At 48.6% G+C, this 16,866-nt stretch overlaps 1 protein-coding gene across 3 annotated transcripts; it reads right to left on the bottom strand.

The window, feature by feature from the left end:
* Nucleotides 1–1,369: 1,369 nt before the first annotated feature.
* Nucleotides 1,370–15,726, bottom strand: GRSF1 (G-rich RNA sequence binding factor 1). 3 transcript variants are annotated; one of them, XM_074228415.1, is made up of 10 exons: nt 15,282–15,726; nt 14,073–14,226; nt 11,741–11,896; nt 10,559–10,702; nt 8,522–8,657; nt 7,088–7,269; nt 6,346–6,467; nt 5,170–5,305; nt 3,405–3,490; nt 1,370–2,653 (listed from the first exon to the last, which is right to left on the bottom strand). In XM_074228415.1, the coding sequence occupies exons 1-9, from the start codon at nt 15,615–15,617 to the stop codon at nt 3,441–3,443; spliced, it is 1,416 nt and encodes a 471-aa protein (XP_074084516.1). In that variant the 5' UTR covers nt 15,618–15,726; the 3' UTR covers nt 1,370–2,653; nt 3,405–3,440. The 3 variants fall into 3 exon arrangements, with proteins under 3 accessions (XP_074084516.1, XP_074084515.1, XP_074084514.1); XM_074228414.1 differs by lacking the exon at nt 15,282–15,726 and adding an exon at nt 14,960–15,117; XM_074228413.1 differs by lacking the exons at nt 1,370–2,653; nt 3,405–3,490 and adding an exon at nt 3,497–4,488 and having other exon boundaries at nt 15,282–15,698.
* Nucleotides 15,727–16,866: the final 1,140 nt, after the last annotated feature.

A 16,866-nucleotide genomic window follows, 5' to 3' on the forward strand; every position in this document is an offset into this window, starting at 1 on the left:
GGTCCTAAATAACAGACACGTGTCTAGGTAAAGTCTCTTGAAGCATACAGAGGGATGGATGGAGGGGGAGGGGAAACCCTGACCAGAAATAATGCTGAGGGAGGGCTGGCATCACTACCGACGCTTGATGGTTAAGCAGACCAGAAGCGGGTACTCTGGTGTGCCAGAAAGAAGCTATTGACTTGCTGGTCTTGGGCGGGGGGGGGGGGGGGCTAGTACACAGTATGACACCCCCCACCCAGGTTCACTCAGCTCTCTGGGCTGTCCTGGCAGCAAGGCTTCGTTTAGGTCCCAGGTGGACTTGGCGGAGTTTTGCTCCTAAATGAGGGTAATTGGTGATCACATTTTCTGGTTACTTCTCTCCTTCTGCAACATTTCTATTCTTTATCTCTAAGCAGAACACTATGTAGTTTTCAGAAATCATTTTCTGTATCTGTTAGGGACATAGTTCTCTCTTCCCAAGGTCAGAAGATAAATGGTCCAGACACTTCCTTCAGTCACAATCGTTTTAACTTCAGAATACCCTTGGGCAACTAGGGTGTAAAGCGCTTTCATTTTTGAACATCCATGAACATCAGCGGAATCCCCTTGACCAAACAAGTCCTATCTGGAGTCTCCCTGCTCCAACAAGGAAAGCTTCAAAGTCTTCTCTGTTCCAAGGGGGGGGGGGGGGGGCTGTTGGACCTCTGGACTCCCCAGTCCCATTCTGTCCCGTTTTGTGCTTGTGCTAAGACTGAGGAACAGCTTTCAGGTTACTACACCTTCTACATAGCAGTTAATGAATCTAAATCTATTTTCCCACAGGAGACTATGCTCAAAATAACGAAGAAAAAAGTTGACTGCCTATTTCCCTCGTCTGGTTCGAGCCCTTGCCTTGTTCCTCCTTTGATACAGAGGTGTTAGTGGTACATTATTAACACAACAGATTTCCATTGGGCTGAGACCAGTTACTAAATTTTACTTATTGGAAGTCTGAATGGTGTGAACTTTGCCAACCAAAACTTGCACTATGCTATCGTCACCTCCTTAATGGCAGGCATTGGCAACCAAGTCCCCACGCTTGACCGGATGCTATGGGGGTGAGTCCAAAATGGGGGGAAGCACCCTCTACCCATCCCATTCTAATTCAAAAGAAAACCTCTTGGCTGTTTGCTATACATCTAAAAAATTTCTTTCCATGGAAGGATGAGGATAGGCTGTGTCCCTGCCATAGCACAAATCATCCACACTACTGGTATGAACACCTGGGTTCAACTTTCTGCAGCATCAGCTCCAAAATGATTCTTACTGGAGGGGGGCAACCACAGATATCCACTTTAGTTGCTAAACCTGAATCAAAATGCACGCAAAGACAAGACTCAACATGGAATAAGCCTGAAATAAGCCTTCATTTATTGACTAAACTTTACAGTACAGTGATTTGATATTTTTAGCTGGTAATTACATATGGTAATGTATTATGTGAGAGAAGACAAAACTCCCCTCTTCCAGACACCGTCTCCCAGTCCTGGGGTGATTAGTTTTAAGAAAGTTGATTGCATCTTCTGGTAAACTCCATGACTCTTCCTGAGAAGAGGCGAAGCAAAAGGGAGGGGTCAGCTGGCCAGAGCACTTGGATTCACCCGGTGCACAGCCACTGCAGTGAAGTACAAACCTTGGGAGCTGGTGGCTATTCTGACTGAATGGGTTAAGTGCAGGAGCTACTGGAAACCACCAGTGTGAGAGGAGCGCAGCTTTGTCTCCCAATTCTTCCTAAGACCAATTGCACCTCCAGCTTTGTGACCACACCTGTACTTGCAGATGGATGGACAGGAGGGAGGCCACAAGCATGCCAAGCCCTGGAGGGGCTGCCTGGCAGACAGACAGACAGGCGGACGGCTGGCCTGGGTCGGCCGTCACCTGAGGCCTCCTCCATCCTTCACAGGGACTTGTGGGCTCTATTCATCTCACTTGGTTCAAAACAAAACCCCCCCGGGGGGGGGGTGCGTTTAGAGCTGAGGCACCTTTACACAGAGCACTGCTTAATTACCAGGTAATTCACCAGGCACCAATGTTAGATATCATAAGGCTTAAAGGGACCATATTTATTGAAGAAAATCGGCCTCCACTAACTACCAGGGACCCTTTCAGTTTGGGTTCCCACCCTTCCTGGCTGGTTCTAGTAACACCTGGAGACCACCCTGCCTCTCCCGAGTTCAGAAACCTTTCCCTGCTTTGGTGAGCTTCTGCTTGCAGTTGTCAATACTTGAACTACAACTATAGCCTTCAAACTACAAGTTTTGCATCAGGGTCCTCCAATAATAGAGAACAAAACTTTTGTCTAAGTTACAAAAACCAGGTTAACTGAATAAAAAGGAAGAGGAGCCAGGTAAGGTTCACTCTCCCCAACAAGCTGAGTGGGCTTAGAAAATAAAGATCAGATTTTCAATCAGATCCCAGGTGGTATGAACAAAAATGTAAATGTGGTTTATTTTATAATCCCAAACCGAATCTTCTCTTTTCTAAACAGTCAGCTATGGAATTTTTCTTCAAAGCTATTAAACACCCCAGCCCCACCCCCCCCCAAAAAAAGTTTTCCTAGACAAAGCTGCTGATAAAACTCTGGATTCCATGTCCAAGATAGGTGTGCAAATGAAATGCTTCTTGCTTCATCCTGAAAATCAGAAAAAATATTTTGTACCTTTATCAAATTGAGAAAACAAACTGTTTAAAATTTTATCAATCAAACTGAACTGTGCCTCCCACACTAAATGAATGCTAACTATTGTTTCTGGTCTCTGGGATGAGGTCAGATGGGGAAATTCTAGCAGACAATGCTTTGTGGGGCTAAGACTAAATTCAGCCTGTGGAGTTTTAGCAGGCAACACAAAAAAGGGAGGTTTCATGATAAAATGCAATTTTTAGAAAAAAGATTCAATACGTTTCAAGGCCAAAAATCTCTCCTGCCTCTGACTTGGCCCAGAGCAATTAAGACACCCCCCGCCCATCTCTACCCTGCCAGGTGCAGCAGAGCAGCTCCTGGCCTCTCCCCTGGTCCGTGTGCCAAGACATCACTTCTGCACACCATGGATTACACTTTTCTGGGACTGGATCCTTTATGGAAAACTAATTAAAGGTCATGGACGAGAACCACAGAAGATAGTAAAAGTGGTGGCAGGTCTATCGACACAACACAGACCCATCCTGAGAACGACACAGCCACACTGGCACTCAGCTCCTTACAGCTGCGCTCATCACAAGGTTGCCTGCTGAGACACTTTGCAACCACACCGCCAACAGTCTAACCAAACCCCACAACATGATCTGTCAACATCCCAAGTGTGTCAGCGGCGGGGGTTCTAAACTCAGCAATAGGGAACAACTCCTCTAAAGGTGTGATCATGTCAGCAAAAGCTGAGGCTCACCTTGTTGTATGGATTCAATGATGTTCCTGGCAACTCTTATTTTCCTTTTGGACAAGAATTCAGGAACAGCTCGATATACCTATGCTCTGAAGAGCATGCCCAACAAAAGAATAAGTAAGCACTGATTAGAAGGGGAAGACAAGGCCACCCATGTAATTTCACCAAAGACAAGACCCACCAAAGACTTAATTTTCATTTTTTGGAAGGCAATGTGGTTAAGTGACTTGCTTAGGTAATTAGAAAGTGTCTGAGGCCTTATTGAACTCAGGTCCTCCTAACTCCAGGGCCAGTGCTCTATCTACTGCACCACCTAGCTGCCTCTCTTCCAAAGACTCTTTCCCCATTTTCTTTTTGAGAACCTGGACCAAGAAATCCACTGTACTTAATTCTGGGGAACTTATACATTCATTATATATAACAGGATTAGACACGTATAACCTACGTGGATAAAGCACTGGCCCTGGAGTCAGGAGTACCTGGGTTCAAATCCAGTCTCAGACACTTAATAATTACCTAGCTGTTTGGCCTTGGGCAAGCCACTTAACCCCATTTGCCTTGCAAAAACCTAAAAAAAACCCAAAAAAACCCCCCCCCAAAATGCTGAAAATTATCTCTACGTATAATTGGAAAAATAAATGAATTAAATACTTATACATTCACTTGCTGTCTAAATACAATGTAAGTTCCTTAAGGTTAGAGATCCTTATATTCAAGGCCCCAACTATTTCTATTAATAATGGCAGACTTTGTTCTAGCTACACTTAACATGTGAATGTGCCCAGAAATCTTTTTGCAATACAATTATAATGCCACTAAGCTTCTTCAGTTATAAACACAGATGTTTTCTTCTCCAGTAAAATCTGTTTAGTAAGTTTATAAAGTGAAAGATTAGATATGAAAACTTTCTGATGCCAAAACCAAATTAATTTTAAGTATTGTTAATAAAAACTACCACAGGATATGAAATACTTCCCAATCTGAAAATGATTTTGTGTTTGTACATCTTTCCCCTCGAGGATGTCTGCACAATTGCTTAGGTTCAAAAATCGGTCTTTTAAGTCAAAGCCCAGATGGTTTCAAATCTCTAATAAAAATACAAATCAAAAAGAATCTGTTTTCACCCCACACATAGCAAACAGACTGACAAAGATCACCCAAAATACTCCTCGTATTAGAGGGGAAATCTATAGGAATTAACCCATGACTAAGGTTTTCATAGCCTCGAAAACAACACGTGTCTATACATCCCAAGGAAGTCAAGGGCCCCAAAATATTCATTCCAACAATATTTTGGGTAGCAAAGGGCTGAGAATGAAGTAGATGGCTAATAAAAATGTACCTGTATGTCATGAGCAAGCGTAACAGAACACTACCAACCCCCAAAAAAGTGAGGCAGGAGCAGGCAAGGGTGCCCAGGCAAGGCAGCCTGCAGGGCATGTGGTGTCAGGGGCTCACCGGGGCTCTGCCCCCACATTTCTGGAGGGCTGGGGGAAGCTGCTGCTCTTTGGTACTGGACTGAGGCTGGCCAGGGCTGGGTGATCAAACACAGTGGGGAACAGGTAAGAAAGACCACTGACAGTACAGAAAATGAAGCAGTCTGCCAGGTTGTCAAACTTTCTACCAGCTGAGCATATCAGGAACCCAGGCATTAAACACAATTCACTCTGTGCCATATCACCACAAGGACAGGATCCCAAAATAGAGCCTGGAGAGCCCCAGAGAGTGGCCCAGACCCTCCCGGGTGCACACAGGGGGTGCCACTTACGCACGTGGGACCGATCCTTGCCCATCGCTGCCACGGCATCCTCGTGGGTCTCAAAGTGCACGTCGGCTTCACCTGTGGCCTTCCCACTAGAGCTGTACTCCATGGTGATCCGAACAGGCTTCAGCGGAGCAAAAAACTACAAGGAGAAAATAGACACCAGAAAGCTCACGCCTGTCCCTCAAGGCACCCATCCATGTGCTGGTCTCTGCAACAACCAGCATCTCACCCAGCATCGCATCACCTGCCCTTGCCAGCCCCCCTGGCTCCAGGCCAAAGCAAGGTCAAGGCCAGGGAGGACCTTGCCCCAAGATGGGCCAGAAAATAGTTTAAGATCCTAGAGGATACACACCCTCATGCACGTGCACATGTATGCGCGTGCACACACACACCCCTCCCCCAACATACACACACCCTTACAATCTGAACAAGACAAGCACTTTCAGTCATGGTACAGGGATGTGTGGGAACTTTCTTAGTAACCTCGGAATCCTCAGCCATAAAAAGGACCCCGAGGGGTTAGACTAAAACAATTCCAGGAGGCTAAGATTCTCATTCCTTCAGTTTTTCTGAGCAGTCCTACAAGGAGGGCTTACAAAAAAAATGGTCACTTTTCCCACTCTTTGGTCAGATGCTAGGGTGGTCAAGCCTTTGCCTCCCCATCTGGAAGACCTGAATTCAAATCCAGTCTTAGACACTGGCTGGGTGACCCTGGGCTTAACTCTTAACCTGCCTCATTTTGCTCATCTGTAGAATGGGCTAAGAACAGGGCCCGGCCTCCTGTTATACACTTTGCAGACATGGGTGCTCAACACAAATGACTCCGCATGGACTGCCCCCCTCACATCCTCAGGTACTCTCTCCAGCCCCTCAGGATTCCTCCCCATGACTCCTAGTCTGTCTCCGCTGCCACTTTTTTGGCTTGGGGCTACCCGGCCTCCTGCCACCTGCCATCTCCAGGCCCAGATCCCAGGAGCTTCTGCCCCGTGGGCCTGCAATAATTCCACTCACTTTATGCTTCATTTATCCCCAACTCAATCCCTGACCTTCGACCCCACCCCACCCTCCCCACCTCCAGCCTCATCCAGCTACAGCTTTGGAGGCAGCCTCCCCACCCAAGTCCCAGGGAGCACTGGGTTCAATCCCCCCAAATCCTGACAAGGTCTTCCTGCCACATACATTTATAATATCTTGAGCATTAGCTTGGAAAGGCAGGCCTCTCATGTGAACAAAATGCGTGGAAGGCAGGGTTCCAAAATCAGCAGCCTCGGGGGTCTTCTCAGGGGCCTCCTTTGGTAATTCTGGGAGAAAACAAACCCCCAGAGTAGTTTCAGGACCTAAGAAGAACAGCAACATTGCACCCCCCCCCCATTCCCTACAAACCCTCCACCTGGTTAGACAGAGGTCCAAGAATCCTGGGGTCACAGACTCAGAGCTGGAAGAGACCCAAGGTGTGAGACTCTCATAAAAATCCCCCAATAGTGCTGAGTGTGAGCAGAACCAGGGATTTAACCCTAGAAATTCAAATGACCACAGGCTGCCTCAATGCGCCACAGCCTGTCAGAAATGCTGTGGAAGCCCCACTCCTCGCCCCTGCCCCAGTGTAAGCCAATGAACTCAGCACAGGCCCGCCATTTGGAGGTCCCCTCTCCAATGCAGCCAGTGCCCTCTGGCAATTAGAAAGAGAATGAATAAGGTTATTCCTAAAGAGGAAGTGAAATGCTTGTCTATCTCGAAGCCTGCCCCCTTGAAGCTCATTCCTTTCCCTGGCTTCTCTGGCTCAGAAAGGGGGCCTAGAGTTCAAGGGATCTCCTCACCACCCCATGCACTAGAGTGCTTCCTGGTTGTTTCTGTACCTTCCAGGGGGCACACCCACCCCACCCTCATGACAGCCTGGGACAAACCCAATGTCAAGACTCACCCATTTCCTTCTCATTCTCAAATGCTGAGATGGGTCGGAGCTCCTCACTGGCTTCGTGCTCTTCAAAGTGCAACTCTGTTTCAGGCCCATACTTGGCAGGAGAAGGCGCCATTTTCTTTCCTTTGTGAGACCCAACATGAGTCCGGACTTCATTCCTTCTGCTTGGGAAGATTTCTATGTACCTGATTCAAAAGTCCACGGGAGCAGACGCTCAGGATGGAGGGAGTTGAGGACAAAGGGCCAGGGGGAAAGACTTAGAGTGTACCCCCCTGTCCCAGTCAGTCACAGTGGGACTTCTGGGACCACCTGGGGCTACACACACACACACACACACGTGTGTGCACATGGCAGTACACATCCTGCTGACTACCACTCATCCCTCAGCATATACACAGATGCATGTAACCCTGGGAAGGGGACGCAGGGTGGCATTTCCATTGGTTCTCTCACTCTCACCTCAGCTGTACACCAATGACTTTATAAAGAGGTGTGCACCCCAGAAGTCCCAAGCATGGAGGCACCAAGACTTGGGGGACATCTGCTCCACCCCAACCCAAGCCAACCTGATTGCGCCAACAGCAGAGCCTGCTTGGGGACCAAGAGGGAAGGAGTGGAGCCCCCCAGCCCCCAGAAGAAAACCAGCCTGGGCCAGCCCCACAAGTGAGGGTGGTCGGCTGCAGAGTGGTGCTACCTCGGTGGACCCCAATTGCATCTGTGGCTGGGGAGCCAGACATGAGCAAGGAGGGAGGAGGAAGATGATGCCCCGGCACCACTCAACGCAGGGCCCAACAACACTTTTGAAGCATCCAGCTCAGCAGAGACCACCCTGGCTGCCCACAGGCACCAGGCTCCACCTGGTCAGATGGAGATCATCTCTTGGGGCTGGGGGTCCCTGGCTGCCACCTCAACGGTCATCTCCTCCCCTCCTCACGTCACTGCCCACAAGCTATACTTCACTCCGCTGCCCATCCAGAGCCGGTCTTGCTTCCCTGACTGGGACAAACAAGAAACCTGGGAGACTTTGGGGTGGCCTGCTCCTTGTTGGGGGGGATATGAAGTCAGGTAGAGCCTTGGACTAGAAGCAATGAGGCCTGGGTCACCCCAGACAATTCACCTGACCTCTCTGGGACTTGACTTCCTCATATGTACAATGAGTAAGGCTGAATTCAGAATCTACAGTCTAAAGCTTCCCTCCAGGGTCAAAAAGCTGGCAAGTCTCAGAGACAGAATTTGAACTCAGGCCTTTCTGACTCCAGGTCCAGATGCCCTCTTGGCTTTGCACTTCAAAACATTATTTTGTTGTCCTGGAAGAGCTGTTTGAAAAGCCAACAACCACAACTAGTTGTCTATAAATCCTGATAAAAGCAGGCAGCAAGGTTTCTCAGGGAACAGAAGCCTCCCCATACGCATTCCCCCCAAGGTCATGACACTCACCGGTTCCCAATTTCTTCCTTGTGTTTCAGCAGTGCTTGGTTGGCCATTTCTGGTTCTTCAAACTGCACATAGGCTTCCCCTGTTTTCCTTCTCCCTCGGTGGTCCATCACAAATGTTATGTCAATTATATTCAGACCTGGAAACCAAGAAATTATTCTAATCTACAGCTCCTAAATTGTGCGTGGAACTTCTCATTAGTGCCTTCACTTGATCACTGGATGAACTTCACTGATCATGGATGAACAGCCTGTCCTATAACAGGATATGTGTTCATTATATTCAATTGTTACAAAGTTTACTCTTTAGTGGAGGAAGAATAGCAATGTCCAAAATAAAGAAAAAAATATCTCTGTAGCATTCCAGGGTCAGAAAGAGAAAAGGATAGATGGGATGTCTTTGAATCCAAAGTCTGAATTAAAAAAAAAAACCTGCCCCTAACAGACTCACAGGTTCACGTATACTCCTCTTTTCCTGTTCTGTGTACATGGAAATGCTTATGTTAGTAATGAGCAACCATTTAAACTTAAAACAAACCAAATCCATGCCTGGTCTCTATGGCAGGAAAGCTGGCGAAGAGGGGGCTGAGGGGTTGGGGTGGGGGAGGAAGGGTGACACTTCCCTTCTCCAGATGAAGACCTGCTTTTTGGATCCCAGGTCTGAGGCTTCACTGCTTTCTTTTCCTCATTTGTAAAAGGAGGGGATTGGACTGATTTAGAGGCCTTCCATCTCTCCAGGTCACCCATTCTCTGGCTTTCTCATTTCTCCTCTGTCCCATTTCAAGGTAACCAAATGGGAAATAAATACGTGGGAAATAAATAGGGGTGAAACTATTATATGAAAAAAAAAACCTGAATATAAACAAGGTAAAAATAAAACGGGGTAAGCCAACTCTGCATTACAAACTAGAGGCAGACAGGCACCCAATGTTCTCAGTCCTTCTCAGCCCAACACAGGGCACTCTTGGAGCACAACTTTTCACAGGAAACTTGCTCTAAAAATGTAGCTAAAAATTAACAAGCTCTACATGAATCTTTGGGTCTCATTTCTCTTATACTTCCTGAAATCTCCTGGTATTTTAGGATTAGGATTAGGATTATTAGTAGCACATTAGTAGTAGTTTTACAGAAATGGAAAGAATAGCTGTGAAAATGTGAGTGAGAACTCAGGAGAATACAATTTCTTCCCTAACTGAAGCAAACAGAAAAACTACCCCATGAAAAACAACTCTGCATGAATTATAAATGAGGCCACAGCATGTGTCTGAATAACAGAGAGGACCAAAGAGGGAAATGACAATGGATGGTGAGGCCATAGGAAGATGGGCATCACCACACAGGGAGGGGAGTTACCAATCTGATCCATCATCCTGTAAAGCAACTGGGGAAAGTTACGAAGCCATCTATAAAAACCTGTGGATGTCTCTTAAAAGCGTATGCTCCAAAGAGAACAAAGCAACAGAGGGCTCCTGGTCCAGAACAATCTAAAGCTGGGCTTCTCAAAAAGCTACAAATTCAGCGGGTCCCCATCAGGGATGTGAATGGAACCAGTGCTACTGTACCCCAGGCTAAGAGCTGGATGAATGAGCTGGATGAATGAGCAGCACCAGGAGCAATGCAGAGGAAGGCCTGAGAATGGGCCCAGCCTAACTGGGTCTCCAGGATAGAGGACTCTGCTCCCCTCTTTGGGAGGGGGAGGTGCATGCAGGAGGAGATATACAATTTTAGGCACAGTCAATGCATGATTTTGTTTGTGGTTTTGGGGTTGTGTGTTTTTTTTGGCTAAAGAGGGCTTTTATTGGGGGAGGAGGGAAGAGAATGAAAAGTTGTAATAGTGATTTAAAAACAAACCCAATTTTATACTGAGAACAAGTCGTATTACCAAAAGAAAACAAAACCAACCAATATTCTCAAAACAACTGAAATACCAGGTATGAGTTCTAATGAAAACAAGCTGTTGATGGAGATTTGGCTAAGGCACGAGCAGGGAAAGCAAAAAGACCAGGAAGAGCACTGAGACAGGAGAGGAGAACCTAAGCACCTGCAAAGAACTCCACAATGTCCTTCTCGTTGCAGCTGTAAGGGAGTCCTCTCAGACGCACCACTCCATCGTTGACAACCGGGTTTGACTTGGCCTGAAGGCTCTTCATTAAGGCGTCCACATCTTCATTGTTTATTTCATAAACTACAGAGGAAAGAAAGGCCAGGAGGAGCTCCAGACCCCCACACCACCACCACAAGGGGCAGCGAGTCCCTGTAGCTCAGGGCCCTGAGGAGTCCAGAACAGACTCTGAATGTTGGATGCTCCCATTTATACAACTTCAAAAAAGAGTTTAAACCTAAACTCCTCAGGGTCAAGACAGGAAGATTAGTCTCATGTATTAATTTTTCCTCTAAGGATGACCCAAGGTTCCAAGTAGGGCTTAAAAAAGTTGTGTTTCTAGAAACACCAATAATAAACAGAGGGAAGGAAATTTTTTTTTGTGACATTCCAAAATGTCTAAGGCTGAATGTTTTACAAAGATCAAGGCATCAAGAGAGCAACCAAAATCCTCCGCAAGAGGACAAAGGAACATGGCTCAGAGGACAGTCAACTTCCCAATGGGTTCAAGTTCAAGGCCCAGTTCTGATACACAGACCACTGGGCAAGTCACTAATGTCACAGACCTTGGCCAACTTTCTACAAAGGTGTAGAGCAGATGTCCAGATGGACAGAAGGAAATTTCCTCACCAGGAATTGCCCCCTTCTACCAATGGAATTATAGGTGTGGTCTCGAAGAGGAAAAAAATCATCAACAGTCACCTATAACTCCAAAAATAAACTGCTGATTGAGCCACCATAACAACATTAAAAATTAATAGTTTATTGAGGGTAGATCCTCTAATGAGTTTCTGCTAAATTCTCCTTTTCTCTTCTTTCTTTATAATCAACTATTAGATCATGGCAAAACCCCTGACAAAGGAATGAGACGCTGGCTCTTGTGCCTTATGCCTGCTCCACCAAAGCATGGAACCTTCCTGGGCCTCACCTTGCCACCCTGCTATAAATGACAGACACCCAAAGGGCTAGTTCTAGTGACCTCTGACCCAAGAGCTTGAGAAGATCAAACGGTGAGAAGTCCATGAAGGCACTGTAAAAGGATCAGTTCTCCCCAGAACCTAAAGTTCTCCCCCCAACTGACAGAGACACACAAAGCTGGGCTGGATCTCCCATCTCCCTTACCTTCTACATAGCGCTGACCCATGTACAGGTGGTGCTTTTCTAAGGCCTTCTTTACATCCTGCTCCGACTCCAGTTCAACTAATGCATCTCCCCTGCGTTTCCCATCTCTATTTAAGAGGAAATGGATCCCATGCTCACCATTCCGGATTCTACAGTCTAAAAATAAGACCAAAGAAGAGAAATTAAGGAAAAAAAAACATAAATCTAGCATTTATTTCATCTCTATACCTAAGGGAGTGTGTCCTCTTGGTCTTTGGGCAAGAAACAAAGTCGACCATCACAAGCAACAATAACAGAGTAATAAACAGCAACATTTATTAGGCACCCTTCTCTCTCTCTCTCTCAAGGTTAAAGGCACTTTGATCCTTCCAGGATGGACATGCCCTCCACGGCTCTTGTGCCAGGGCATTAAGCAGGACATCGGAGGCCACCCTGCCCTACATACCATGTTACTGAAGGTGGACAAAAGAGCCATGGTGTGCATGTTCTCTCAAGAGGAATTCAATGTACAAAATCATGAAGCTGTCCACAAAAACCTGTGGATGTCTCTTAAAAGCGTACACCCCAAAGAAATCAAAGCAACAGAGTGCTCCTGGTCCAGAACAATCTAAAGCTGGGCTTCTCAAAAAGCTACAAATGCAGCAGGTAAGGAGATCTAGGTAAAACACCTTCCTAGCTGACCCTCACATAAAGGAGCTCAAACAGTCCTTCCTCTCCTCGGTTGATTTCAAATCTCTCTTCCAAATCATCTTCCTTAATAATTTTGAGAGACCTATTATGGGCAATGCCATCCACACCCAGAGAAAAAACTATGGAGTCTGAATGCAGAGCAAAGCAGAACTTGTCCACTTTTTAAAAAACTTCTTTTACGTTTTTCCTTTCTTCTTCATGGTCTGCCACCCCCCCCATTCTAATTCCTCTTTCACAACATGACTAATGTAGAATTATATTAAACAGACTGTACAGAAACAACCTCTATCAGATTGCTTGCTGCCTCGGAGGAAGGGATGTTGTAGAAAAACATGGAATTCAAAAGCTTAAAGGATGAATGTTGAAAAACAATCTCTGTGTGTAATTGGAAAAATACAATAAAAAATCAAAATCAAATTAAATAATCTCCCTTATAATCTACCTGCTTTCTTCCCTTTCCAAGAAAAACTACTAATTTTTGGCGATGGGGCAGCTAGGGCGAACAGTGGATAAAGCACTTGACCTGGATCAGGAGAGTTCAACTGTAGCGTAAGTGTCTCTGATATTAACTGTACCATCCTGGGCAAGTCACTCAAACTCCTATTGCCTAGGGGCGGCTGGGCTGCTAGTGGATAAAGCACTGGCCTTGGAGTCAGGAGTGTGGCCTTAGGCAAGCCACTTAACCCCATTTGCCTTGCAAAAAAAAAAAAAAACCTAAAAATAAAAAAAATAAAACCCTATTGCCTCTCCTATCCCCAAAAGAAAGAAGAAAAAAAAGTTTTTGTAATGTTGCAACCTGTGGACAAGGACTCTGTTAGAAAAGCTCTTTATAATGTTTAAGTAGCACAACTGCACGAAAGTCAGAGTTTAATAAATTCAATTTTTAGGATGCAGTTTCTTAAAAAGCAGTGCATTCTCCTAAAGAAAACAATTAAATTAAAAAAAAGACAATTAAAAATTAGTCCTAGTGAACAGGTTACAACACAAAAGAAAACTTGACAGCAGAAAGTTTTTAAAGGGTTCTTATGCTATATGGCAATTATCTTGTATTCTCATGGCAGGTTTCAGTCTACTGTGCAACTGTCTTCAGATATGTATGTTTGAACCCCAAGTCAAGAAAAATCAAAGAAAATGCAGTTAAAACTAACTCACCCCTGTCCTCCAATCAGAAATCTAATGGCCACTTGAAAGTTTCAGTAGACAGGGCTATCTTTGTTGATGCTGCTAAAAAAGCAAAAGCAGCAGCTTCTAAAGTGTTTAAAAAAAAGGTTCAACACATTCCTCTAGGCAAGAGGGGCCAAAAAACTCTGAAATGAGCAAGAGAGTTTTGTCAAATATTCTTCCTGTACAGACCTATGTGGGTTCCAAATGTTGTGTCACTTAGATGCATTCAAAGTGGTTGGAGCATTAAATGCATTTTATGATATCTGAAAACTGATAGAGCATACCAGATAATTCTTAAATAAATGAATAAAAATAAAGAGAACACCATCTTCCCTATGCAGTCTGTCAATATTTAATGGCACGTCTCGTCTCGATGCACGAGATTTATGTTAGGTTTTTTAAAGGGTACAAACTCCATATAGATAGATGCTGGCTAATGAAACAGAAACTACATCTTCAAAACAACTGTAAAATATACCAGAGAAAAATTTAAGCACATCTTCTACAGTGCAGGACCATGGTAATCCTTGGGCTCGAATGAGATAGACATCATCCTCCTCCTCTCCTAACTTGGACGGAGCCAGCTCATACTCAGAGAGTAGCGGGAGCTCTTCCCGATAGGCATTAGAATCCTTCAAAGGGAAAGAAAAAAATAGAGAGTATGTTTCTCAGTCCCTTTCTATGAACATTTCTGGAAATCAAAGACCACAGATGGAGTTAATGGTCAGGACCGATCCCTCCCTGCCCTTCCGCCAGTGAAAGCCAGGGAAGGCCCGACCTGGACTCCAGAGGCTTCACGGTATTCCGGATGGTGAGATGCATCCTTCATGTGAGCTCAGGCACTTACTAGATGAGTGACTCTGACTCTGGGCATGGCCCTTTGTCACACACACACATGCACGTGCACACGCACATGCACACACATGCACACGCACACGCACACACACATACGGACACTCTCTCATTCTCTCTCCAGTAAAATGATGGAAAGGGGGTGAGTTGCTGATGCCTCCAGACAAGAAATGCCTCACCTTGAAGAGGCTTAGCTTAGGCCCGTTAAGGCCCCACGAGCCCAAGAGGCCAGGGGCAGCCCCTTCCCCGGCAGCCAGGAGGCCCTCCCCATCTCACTCTGCACCCCAAACCATCCTATCCAAAGAAGGGGGCGCCCTTCCCTCAAGGGCGCAGCCGGTGCCCGGGGCAGGGGCGGGCGGAGAAGCCCCCCGGGGGCCGCAGCCCCTCCGGGCCTCGGCCCGACTGCCGGGGCCAGGGCCGAGACAAGGGGGGCGAGCCGGGCATCCGGCTCTGGCCCCGGGGGCGGGGGCGGGAGGGTGGGGGGCCCAGGGCCCAGCCCCCCGCACATCTTACTCGCGGCATCTCACTCGTAAAATGAGGGCCAGGGGCCCCCGGGGCTCCGCAAGGCCGGGCCTCCCGAGCCGGGGGCCCCTTCCGGGTCGGACCTGGGACCCCATGCCCCGAGGCGGGCGCTGACCTCTGACCCGCCCACTTCCGGGCGGCCGGGCCCCTTTGTCCCGGCCGGGGGGCAGGCCGTGACCTTCGGCCCGCGCCGCGCCCCTCCCCCTCCGGTCGCGGCCCCCGCGCGGGGGGAGGGGCGCACGCGGCGCGCTCCGGGCCGCCAGGGGGTGCGCGCGCAGCCCCCCGCCCCCCCCCCCCGGCGCGCGCCGCCTACCTGGCTGTAGCCGCGGCCCGGCGAGGGCGCGCCGGCGGGGACGGCCGAGGCCAGCAGCGGCCCGCGCAGGGCCTGGAAGGAGGCGGCGGCCGCGGCCACCGGGGCCGAGGGCGGCGGCGGCGGCCCCAGCAGGCGGCCGGCCTGCAGGCTCCGGGTCTGCGCGGCCGCGGCGGCCCCGAGCAGCAGCAGCAGGCGGCGGCGGCCCGACACGCCCGCGGGGAAGGCGCCGGCGGCCGTGTAGAGCGGCAGGCAGGCGGCGCCCGTGCGCCGGCAGCTGCTGCAGTTGCAGCCGCAGCCCCGGAGCAGGGCCCCGAGGACCCAGCGTGTCCCGGCCATGGGCGGCGGGGCCGGCTGCGGCGGCAGCGGGAACTGCGCGGGAGCGGAATCCAGGGCCGGGCCGAGGGCGCCGGGCACATGCGCTCGGGGGCCTGGGGCAGCTGGCGCCAGCGACTGAGCGGCGGCTGCGGCGCGCGCGCGCCCCGCCTGGGGGCGGGGCCTCGGCGGGGGCCGGCCGGGAGCGCGGCCGGGCGCCCTCAGCGCGCCTGCGCCCGCGCCGGGTCCGCCCAGGGGGCGGGGCTCCGGAGTCCGCGCCTGCGCGTCCGCGCGCCTCCGCCGGCTCCCGGCCCAGCACGCAACCCCCGGGCCTGGCCGGGCGGCTCCCCGCACAGCGAGCTCCGCACCCACGGGGGAAGCGGCCCGGCGTCGCCCCTTGGGGGCGCCCTGGCCCGGGGTCAAGGCCCCCCCACCAGGGAGAGGCTTTGTTAGCCAAAAGTCCAGAAATCCATCCAATGGGGCTCCTTAGAGAAGGGAAGAAGCAGTGTCCACCCGCTCTGCCAGCTTTGGCACTGAAAACTGCAGACTTTCATTTGAAAAATAACCATTTAGGGGCAGCTAGATGGAGCAGAGAGCACCAGCCCCGGAGTCGGGGGGACCTCAGTTCAAATCCGGCCTCAGACGCTTAATAATGGCCTCGCTGTGTGGCCTTGGGCAAGCCACTGAACCCCATTACCTTACAAAAGCAAAAAAACAAAGAAAAAAACCCCAAAACAGCCATTTTCTGAAGCACAAAGAAGTAGGAAGTAAAAATTTCCCTAATGTCAGTAGGACAACCTTGCAAATTACTACTTCACAAAAGAGAAAACTGAAGCCAGCAGGGGTATGCATTCTCAGGGTCTGGTGGTAGTAAAGCCAGAGATGGTAGAGACAGGTTTCCTTCCATACCTACTATACTTCCTCTCCTTCCAGATTGCACAAGTGTCCCACTCTTCACAACCCTTTTTTGGATTTTCTTGGCAGATACCAGAACAGTTTGCCATTTCCTTCTCCAGCTCATTTTGCAAATGAGGAAAATGAGTCAAATAGGGTTAAATGACTTGCTTAGGGTAGCACAGCAAGTATCCAAGGCCCAATTTGAATTCAAAATCTCCTGACTTCAGACTTGGCACTCTATCCCTATCATTTTGGGTATTTTTTTAGGTTTTTTTTTTTTTTTTGCAAGGCAATGGGGTTAAGTAACTTGCCCAAGGCCACACAGCTAGGTCATTACTAAGTGTCTGAGCTGGATTTGAACTCAGGTACTCCCAAC

The sequence above is a fragment of the Macrotis lagotis genome, chromosome 3 (genome assembly GCF_037893015.1).
Source record: "Macrotis lagotis isolate mMagLag1 chromosome 3, bilby.v1.9.chrom.fasta, whole genome shotgun sequence".
In the NCBI taxonomy this organism is placed as follows: Eukaryota; Metazoa; Chordata; class Mammalia; order Peramelemorphia; family Peramelidae; genus Macrotis; species Macrotis lagotis.